The following is a 9,695-nucleotide window of genomic DNA, read 5'->3' on the forward strand; positions in this document are numbered from 1 at the left end:
ACCTTGAGAGTCTGTCTGTGATCAGTCAATTATAAAATACAGATAAATATCTAATATCAAGAATGGAATTTCTTGAGCGAGACAGCGAGAATTTTTGATAAAGAATTTAAATTTAACTTGTTTGAATTCAGAAGTTTCCCATCAAAAATGATATTTGAATCAACATTCAGAATGTTTCCCTTTCATTTCAGGCACACTTTAATCACAAGAACAGCATTTTAAAATTCTGTCATTTCTCATGTCAGAAATCCACTTGTTAATGTTGAAATCTTTAATGTGCTATCAAAATTACACTCCAACATATGATAAAACATTTCTGCTGCAAACCTTTCAATTGTTTGCTATAAACTGATTTTGCATGTTGTAGAGAGTACACATTTCAGATTTCAAGAATTTGGACTGGATGGAACTAGATTTTTTTTAAATCAAGAGATGAATTTCAACTAGAAATTTTAAGAGGGGGTTACATTTGCACTGTTAATTGTAATAATACGTCTTAATTTAACTATAGTTCTTACAGTTAAATTATAGTTATACTTAATAAATATAGTTCTTGATTTCAAGACACTGTGTATAATTAAATGTTCCTCTTCGATACTTGGATTAAAGTAGATTGTAATACGATAAGAAACACCTTATTTCTTTAGCACATTTTCTTAGAACAGCCGATTAAAAGTGTCAGTGATTTGCACGTAATTTATGTAATCGAAATCTCTCTCATGAGATTCCAATTTTGAAATATTAAATTTGTTCTTTCCATTTTTTCATCTCGGATATTTTCAGATGTGTAATGACTGAAATTTTATTCCTACAGTAATATTTTTTTCTGAAACCTATGCTTCTTCATATCTTGATGGCAATCTTGAAAAGGTCCTCTTTCGCTAGCTAAAGCCTCTCTGTGTGCATTAGAGGGACAAACAGCATTCGTCCATCCCAGCTCTGCCATCTGAGCCTAAATTAAGATCACAGGTGTTGTGAATGACGTCAAACGCTATTTTTTCAGACATCTAACCGACGTTTCTACCGATGTCTGGTTGATCTTGTGTCTGATTATGGGGTCTGTGATAAATGCTTCTTTATTTCTATTAATACAGTCCTGTCTGGTCTTGAGCCTACGCCACCACGGTGAGAGAACACTAGATTTAGAAATTAAAAACGAAAAAAACACTCCTAAGTGAGACTGTATAAAAGCTGCCAGTTTACCGGTGTTACATCTTACCGGTAATGTAACTAACTCACAAAACTCACGATATCCATTGCAGGTCATAAAGGAACTGGCAAAGGCAATGCAGCGCAGCCAGCAGATCAAGGTACGCACGTTTTACATTTATGTACATAAGTGTTGGCATGGATCACCTGTTGTAGGCTACAAGTCCCGGTGGAGAATAATTCGTGTAAAACGTATACTAGAAATACTAAGTGTGTGTTGCACTGGAAGTTGTTTCGGGATATAGACCAGCTGTTGATGGTACATTCTTTAAGTGTGAAATAATTAACATTACCTTCTTTTCTGCAGAGGTGTTTATTAATAATAGCACAAGAAATCAGACTGCCAGTGTTGATATCAACACGAACGACATTTATGAAGGTACGTGAGCAGTGGCTCCTGCTGAAATCGTTCCTTTTCATTTCTGATGCTGTTTCGTGTCCACCGTCATCACAGTGTTTCTCTGGAACAAACCCTGGGCTCTCATTTATCAACTGTCATTTTAAAAAGTTTTAAATGATTTTGTTCGAACAAAGTTGCGGTTGCCACATAAAAAGAAAACTCATATTTATCCGTCAGATGCACACAGGTCAGCGGTACAGCAATAAATAATCAACGTTGATTAATAGACCTGTTTGTTGCTCTATATATTTAAATACTGCGTTATCCATGCCCAGCGGGCCTGTGAGATTTGAGGACTGTGCCACGGGTACGTTTTCGTCATACTCTGGCTAGGACATCAGATTTCTGTCTCAGACCCCAGCGTTTCGTGGCGTGCCTGGGGTAAATCTGCTGCGCACGGTGGACAGGGTGAAAGCCACTCCGTAGACCAGCGCATTGTTAATATCTTTGGTGATCCAGCGCCAACGGGCATCAGCTACAGGGTACAGAATTATCTGAACATAGTGCCACAGTAAATGTCAGATCAGCCTGGGTCAGCAACATAAGCTGACGGTAAATGTACAATTTCTACCTCTCTAATCTTTCTAGTTTCTTCATTATAGCAATCTAAAGATAATGTCATAGAAAACACCGCTGAATTGCCGCGTTCCATGATCACCCATACTGAGATGATGCCAAATCCCTTAGTGACACGCTGATGTTAAAACTGATGCATGAAACACTCTCCTTTGCACATCCAGTTAATGAACTGCCTTCCGTTAGCAGGTCCCTGTTCTACCGCTAGGTGCCCGCCCTTCTCACGGTCACAGTTGTGTATAAATGTACGTACAAATAATTGTACGGATGGCACACGGATTTGTGAGTACGTAGTATTGATAGAGTGCGCCTGGGTCAAATCTATACGTAAAGTAAATTACTAAACTAACAAACAAACGTACGAATCACTGGCTCTAAGTTTGCATCGTATCACTTGAATGTCCTCCTCTCCTTAAGTGGCCGAGATCTCTTAGGTGTTGACATGTGAGCAATACTGAGTCAAACCCACACAGACGTCACGTAAATGCTCTATTATAACGCTTTTATCGATGCATATACTAAAAGCAGCCGAAATAGTACTGTATATTCAAATGGATTCACTGTAGAAAACACAGAGTTTCATTTAAGAGCGCTCCACAGTACTTCCCTCTAGCACAAATGATCAAATTAAGGAAATTCCTGTTTCCTCATCACAGTCTTATGTTCCAGACGTGGCCGGGAAGCGAAAGTTCATCCCTGAACAGGAGATAGAGACACGGATCATGGGTGGTCAGGAAGCATGGGCCCATTCCTGGCCATGGCAGGTGTCTCTGCATTTTGCCTCCATGGCAGCCTGTGGAGGTGCTCTCCTTAGCCCTGAATGGGTTATTACTGCCTGTCATTGCTTCAAACGGTCAGTGCATGTTTGCAAAAAGACAAGATGATGATGATCACCTTTACAAGCATTACACCTTTTACTGTCCAGTCAAATTTGTAAGGCATGTTCTCCACCAAAACAAAATTACAATAGCTGGTGAGCAAGTGACATGAATTAAGGTTTATTGGAACCAATCTTCTAGAATACTTCCAGGGTTGTTTTAAATAGGATCCAATAGGTATTCATTTGCAACAGACCAATAATACTAGGATCTCTGACATTGTGTTCTGTTGTACATTTATACTGAGCTAGATGTAACGGAGTTGGCATGCAGGTTGGATACTGGGCTGCTGGTCGTGGATGCAAATAAAGGCCAAGTGAATAGAATGCTGATTTAAACTATCCTGTCCTTTATATGTAAAGTCAATAACATTACTTTAGTTTCCAGTCTCGTAAGCACTACTAGTTATGTCTTTTGTGACAGGTACAATAAAGCAGCATTTTGGACAGTCATGGCAGGAAAACATGATCTGGACAATTATGAGGCCTGCCAGCAGGTAAGCCATCGTGTGTGTGTGTGTGCACGTGCATGCGTTTGCATTTGTGACTGCTTTGGTCATTTTTTTTTTTTTCTCCTCTTTCATTTTGAGGTCACCAAGGTGGCCGAAATCATTGTTCACAAGGGTTACAGCAAGAGAACAAAAGAGCATGACATTGCTTTGCTGAAACTGGAGACGCCACTGATGATAAATGAGTGTGTGAGGCCCATTCCAATCCTCCAATCAGAGCCCTCAATGATGAAATGCACAGTCACTGGTTGGGGCGCCACCAGAGAGAGTGGGTATTAACAGAAAACACAACCAGCATGTTATAACTGAAGGGCAGAAAACTGTAGGCCTCTCATGGAATACCATGAAGACTTTTTTCTATTTTTAATCAAATTATTTGCTCTTTGACATTGCTGTTCTCCTGCCTTCATGCTACTGTACTTTTTTTTTTAATAATGAATGCAACCATAATCAGTATGAATTAAGGCTTTTGTCTGCTGGATTAAAACTGCTAGATTATAGATATGTGCACTGACAGACCGGCAGAGCTGTTAATACCTCTTTCATAAGGTGGAACAGTAAAATTTTCTTTCCCCTTCTCTTAAAGATGGTCCACGTGCTCACAGACTCCAGGAGGTTAACGTTACCATCCTTCCCACAAACACGTGTAATAGTTTCTATCATGGGAGAGTGCAGCCAACCATGTTTTGTGCTGGTGATGTTGCAGGGGGCGTGGATGCATGTCAGGTACAGCATGTCTCCACTAGGGGTAGTGTGGACTAATCAAACCCAAAAGCAGTTATTTTTTGAGTGTCAATAGCATACCTCACAAAGATATTCAAATACCAGTTGCTCAGTCCTGTCTTTCTCTTCCTTGCCCTTTCAATACCCAAGCCCTTCGCCAGTAAGGGATTTCACGAATCATTACGACTACAAAACCCATAATGAGAGTTGAATTTAATCCATTTTTCTCAGGGGGATTCTGGTGGCCCACTGTCTTGTCTCACTGGTATGAGGTACGAGCTGGCAGGAGTGGTCAGCTGGGGCGTAGGGTGTGGACGTTCACAGAGGCCTGGTGTCTACACCAAAGTATATCTCTACAATGCGTGGATCAACGATGCCATGACCCGTACGAGCTGACCTGGGTGGGGTGACGGGGGTAACACAGGGTTAAAGATAAAAGCATAGGTCTTCCTAACCATCCAAAGACTAAAAGAGAGTTTAGGGATCAGGTTCTAAGTGGTGTTTAGCCATTAAAGGCATGCTTGCAGGAGGACAGAGACAATAACAGGGTACTCAACAGTAGCAGAGTGCTAGTACTATTAATCATCTGTAACTTTCCATGAATATTTTTCAGTTTGTGTACTGAGCTTAGAGCTCCCAAAGGCCACCTTAAAAGAGCTGCCATCCTGCCAGACAATATGATTTTGCCTGATAGCTAATCCCAAAATTTGCAAATGTTATTTCCTACACTTTTAGGTGAGCTCTCATTTGATGACCCAGATATGCAGTTTACAGGTATGTTTAATTTTGCTCTCTTTTGCTCCTATCTCCATTTCGCTTTACGTATATGGAAGAAAACAAAAGAGAACTTTTAGGACTTTCAGAGGAGTACAGCACTGATGGAAAGCTTCAGTCCTTAATTTTTGTGAGACCATTAAAGAATTCCTAATGTAATGGAGTATAATGCTAACGTTGTACAAACAGAGCTCTGTGGAGTGGCTGAGACTGCTCCCTGCAATATGGGAACTTCTCTGGCACGAGTGGTGCTCTCCACAGCTGGCACAGTGACTGTGGAGAATGCTGATCAGGCATGCCCTCACTCCTGGCCATGGCAGGTGAGCCTGCAAAGCAATGGCAGGCACTACTGCAGTGCCACCCTCATCCACCAGAGCTGGGCACTCGCACCACGGCACTGCCACTGCAAGTAAGCCTACATACTATACATACTCATTCTATGAATTTTTCTCTCTCTGTCAACGATATGTTTTCCCCTTACTGGTTTTCTCCTTTTGTCTAGCACTCCTTTTTCTTTTGAACTTGGTCTAACCTTCGGAAGGTATTACTGACCAAATCCTTCTCAAAACTTTCCAGATCCTACACTCATTGTTTCATAGCTCCACTCACTTCTTTGAATTGTGAGTTGTCATCCTCTGATCACTTTCAATTTGGCTCTCCCCCCTCACTCTCTCTCTCTCTCTCTCCTGTGTTTTCCCCCTCTTGTTTGCCCTGTGTTCAAAGTTCAGAGTTTTGTCATATGTCCAGAACAACACAGGTCATCCAAACAATGAAAATCTTATGACATGGCTAAGTCAGGTACGTAGCACAGGACATATCCATTTAATAAATACAGTAGAGCAATAAACAGACTGTCAGACAGCACAACAAAACACACAAAGGTGTGACAACACAAGTGCAATGACAAATATACAGATTTTGCGATGGGAGTAGTGCAAAGGAGGTTTCTATTTACAGATATACAAATGGTCAGATGTACAGAATTTACAGACTGTGCTTTCCTAAGGTAGATGCCTTGCACGGAGGGGAGGCTGTAACCAGTGATGTGCTCAGCTGACTTCATCACCCTCTGGAGAGCCTTGCGGTCCAGAGCAGAGCAACTTCCATACCAGGCAGTGATACAGCCAGTGAAGATGCTCTCAGTGGTGCATCTATAGAAATTCATGAGGGTCTTGGAAGACATGACAAACTTCTTTAGCCTCCTCAGGAAGAAGACTTGTTTTTGAGCCTTCTTTATTATTGAGTCTGTCTGTCTGGACCAGGTGAGGTTGTTTTTGATGTACACACCGAAGAACTTGAAGCAGTTGACTCTCTCTACCTCAGCTCCATCGATGGGTAAGGGGGTATGCCCCCCCCCCCCCTTTCTTGAAGTCTGCAATCATCTCCTTGGTTTTGCAGACAGCAAGAGTGAGGTTATTATCCTGACACCATGCTGCCAGGTCCCTAACCTTGTCTCTGTAGGCGATCTCATCATTGCCAGTCGTGAGGCTATGCGCAGGGGAGGGCTAAGTACACAACCTTGGGGGGCACCAGTGTTCATGGTCACTGCAATGGATGTGAGGTTGCCCATTCTCACCACCTGGAATCTGCCTGACAGGACGACCAGATTCCAGGTGCAGAGGGAGGAGTTGACCTCCAGGATCCTGAGCTTAGGTCTGGCACGTACTATGGTGTTGAATGCTGAGCTGTGATCACTAAACAGCATTCTTACTTAGGTGTTTGCCATGTTCAGGTGGGAGAGAGCGATGTGCAGTGTCATGGTGATGGCGTCATCTGTTGATCTATTTGGGCAGTAGGCAAACTGCAGTGGGTCTAGAGTGTTAGGGAGGAGGGATCAAACGTGGAATTTGACTAGCCGCTCAAAGTACTTCATGATCACTGAGGTTAGTGCTACAGGGTGGTAGTCATTCAGGCAGGTAACGGACATTTTTTTCAGAACAGGGATGATGGTGGTCTGTTTGAAACAGGTGGGGACCATGGACTGTCTCAGGGAGAGGTTGAATGTGAAAGTGAAAACCTCTGTTAGGTGGTCAGCACACCCTCTGAGGACCTGGCCGGGAATGCCATTTGGCCTTGAAGACTTCCGAGAGTTGACTTTTTTTTTTTTTTTAAAGGCCTTACTCACAGCCATAGTCAGGGTCAGAGTGCAGTTATTCTGGACATGAAAGGATCTCGCAACAGGGATGGTGTTGCTCACCTCAAACTGTGCATAGGTGTTGAGTTCATCCAATAATGAGGTGGGGGACTGGGTGTCCCTACTATTTCTCCCTATGTAGTCCACGATGGATTGAATGCTGCGCCACATGCATCTGGGGTCAGATCCATGGTAGTTGGAGTTTTGTCCTGTAGTTCCTTTTGGCATCTCTGATGGCTTTCCATAGGTCACATCTGGACTTCTTGTAGGCCTCCAGGTCACCTGAGCCATGGGCAGAGGACTGTACTCTGAGCTTAGCATGGACGTTGCAATTTACCCAGCGATTCTAGTTGGGGAATGTCCTGACTCTCAGGATGACATCGTCAGTGCATTTGGAGATGTAGGCTGACACAGACTCTATGTATTTGTTAATGTCCACATAAGCTGCAACACAGAACATACTGGATGCACGACTTGTTTTGCATCAAAATAACACATATAAAACGTGAAAAACAACACAAAAAAACACAAAACAATGAAAGCTACGTTTGCAACAGGTAGCCAAAGTCAGTGCAGCCATTCTTACGAAGGGTAAATTAACGCACTGATGCACTTATTGTAAGTCGCTTTGGCTAAAAGCGTCTGCTAAATACCAAATTGTAAATTCTTCAGTGCACCGGAAGATAGTGGCCTGCTATCCTGTTGCTACTTGATGTGAAGTGCTGTTTTACATATGTCCTGAAAAGGATCTGAGAGATCATGCTGCAATGGATCATTCTCCTCTTCTCTCTCCAATAATAAAAAGCAGTCTATTCCTCACTGTAATGCCCAGTCCAGAACTGCTTCATATTCCCTACAGCTGGGCCATTTAAAATCATTTGAAAGAACTGGATGGGTATCAGCACTATTTTAAGAACTCCATAGTGTCCTTTGTTCGGCTTAACTAAGTGACTGTAAAACCCACTTTGATATTTGAAATTTGTAGATGGTGCTTGCAGAAAAGTAGTAGTAGGTGACTGAGTTGGTTTCAGGGGATTCTCTCCTTCAGGGCTGGTCATGATGTGGCAGTTCTGGGAGCCCATGACCTAAACTTCATGGCATCCCAGAGTGTTATGGTGGAGAAGGTGTACGCCTTTCCGCACAGCAACAGCTTTCCGCCTGAATCCGATCTATCTTTGATCCGCCTCCGTATCCCAGCACGACTCGGTATGAAATCCTGTCCACTGTCCATACTACTGAAATGTTTGTTTTCCATGGACAGCATCTTCATCTTCTTTTTGTTTTGCTTTTTTTTTCTTCCAGGTCCATCTGTATTCCCAGTGTGTATTCCAGATGAGGATGAGGATGAAGATCTGGAAGATGGATGGTCATGTGTACTGACTGGTTGGGGATTAACAAAGGCAATATGTGAGTCTACAGCATCTTTTCCAGTACATTACATACACTACTAAAGTTCATGATACTGTATTAACACAATGGCATTCAGCTGTGTTGTCTCACTTTAATGGTCCTGTTTTCTCCCATTGGTAGCGGAGCTAAACCCTGATGTCCTACACCAGGTTCACCTGAAGCCCATCTCGGAGAGTGCCTGCCAGAGGGAATGGGGGAAAAGCATCATCCAGAAAACCAAGTTGTGCACTGGCTCTGCTGGATCTGTGGCCTGCATGGTATTGTCCCTCCCCTACTGACTAATGACTTGCCCTGCTTTTTTGCTAGATCAGTTAAAGTCTCTCTTGCATAGTCACATGTTGGCTTGTTGCATTTGATCTGCTTTTAAGTATCTGTGTGTGTGTGTGGAGGGGACAAAAATAGAAGTAGTTATCTCCAGTGTCTTGGAAAATGCACTGACTGCCCCTCCTTAAAATATGGATCTGCTTAATGAACTGCACTCTCCCAGATCCTAATAATTTGAGAATGGGAGATTGCGTCAGTGAGCCTGAAATTTCACTGGCAACTGTAAATCAGTTTGTGATTTGCCTTGGGTCAGTAGATTACCTCATATGGTCATGGGTTCTGCACCAAGTCAAAGGAAAGATTTTTTTCCCCCACTCTTTCTTCTCATTTCACTCATTTCTTCTCCTCTCTTTTTTTCTCACTGACTGCCCAGGGGGATTCTGGTGGATCGCTTCTGTGCCAAAAAAAAGGAGTCTACAACTTGGTTGGCATGGCAACATGGGGCAGTAAAACCTGTGGCTCCAAGAAGCCTGCTGTATTTACAAGAGTGTCTGCCTTCCACTCATGGATCCATAACATGACAGGGGGAAACGTCTAAATTTTTTAATAAAACATATTAACAAATTGTCTAATGTTGCTTTCTTTTATATTACTTGCCAAGTGCTGCATATAATGGTGACCGTAGCAGAATTTGGACACAAATCTTGCAGAAGGATATCAGTATTTCCTGCGTTCGGATGTGTGCTGAGGACTCTGGAAATCTGATCTGAAATGGCCTTCGGAAGACAGTCAGCAGTCACAACTCCCACCGTCAAACGT

At 42.6% G+C, this 9,695-nt stretch overlaps 1 protein-coding gene across 1 annotated transcript; it reads left to right on the forward strand.

The window, feature by feature from the left end:
* The first annotated feature begins 1,286 nt into the window (after positions 1-1,286).
* ovch1 (ovochymase 1) lies at positions 1,287-9,474 on the forward strand. Its single transcript, XM_030771800.1, has 11 exons — positions 1,287-1,310; positions 2,842-3,038; positions 3,487-3,559; positions 3,653-3,839; positions 4,158-4,297; positions 4,526-4,679; positions 5,330-5,477; positions 8,251-8,408; positions 8,505-8,609; positions 8,733-8,869; positions 9,310-9,474. Exons 1-11 carry the CDS (start codon positions 1,287-1,289, stop codon positions 9,472-9,474), a joined length of 1,488 nt encoding a protein of 495 aa, XP_030627660.1.
* The last annotated feature ends 221 nt before the right edge of the window (positions 9,475-9,695 follow it).

The sequence above is a fragment of the Chanos chanos genome, chromosome 1 (assembly GCF_902362185.1).
Source record: "Chanos chanos chromosome 1, fChaCha1.1, whole genome shotgun sequence".
NCBI classification, from domain to species: domain Eukaryota; kingdom Metazoa; phylum Chordata; class Actinopteri; order Gonorynchiformes; family Chanidae; genus Chanos; species Chanos chanos.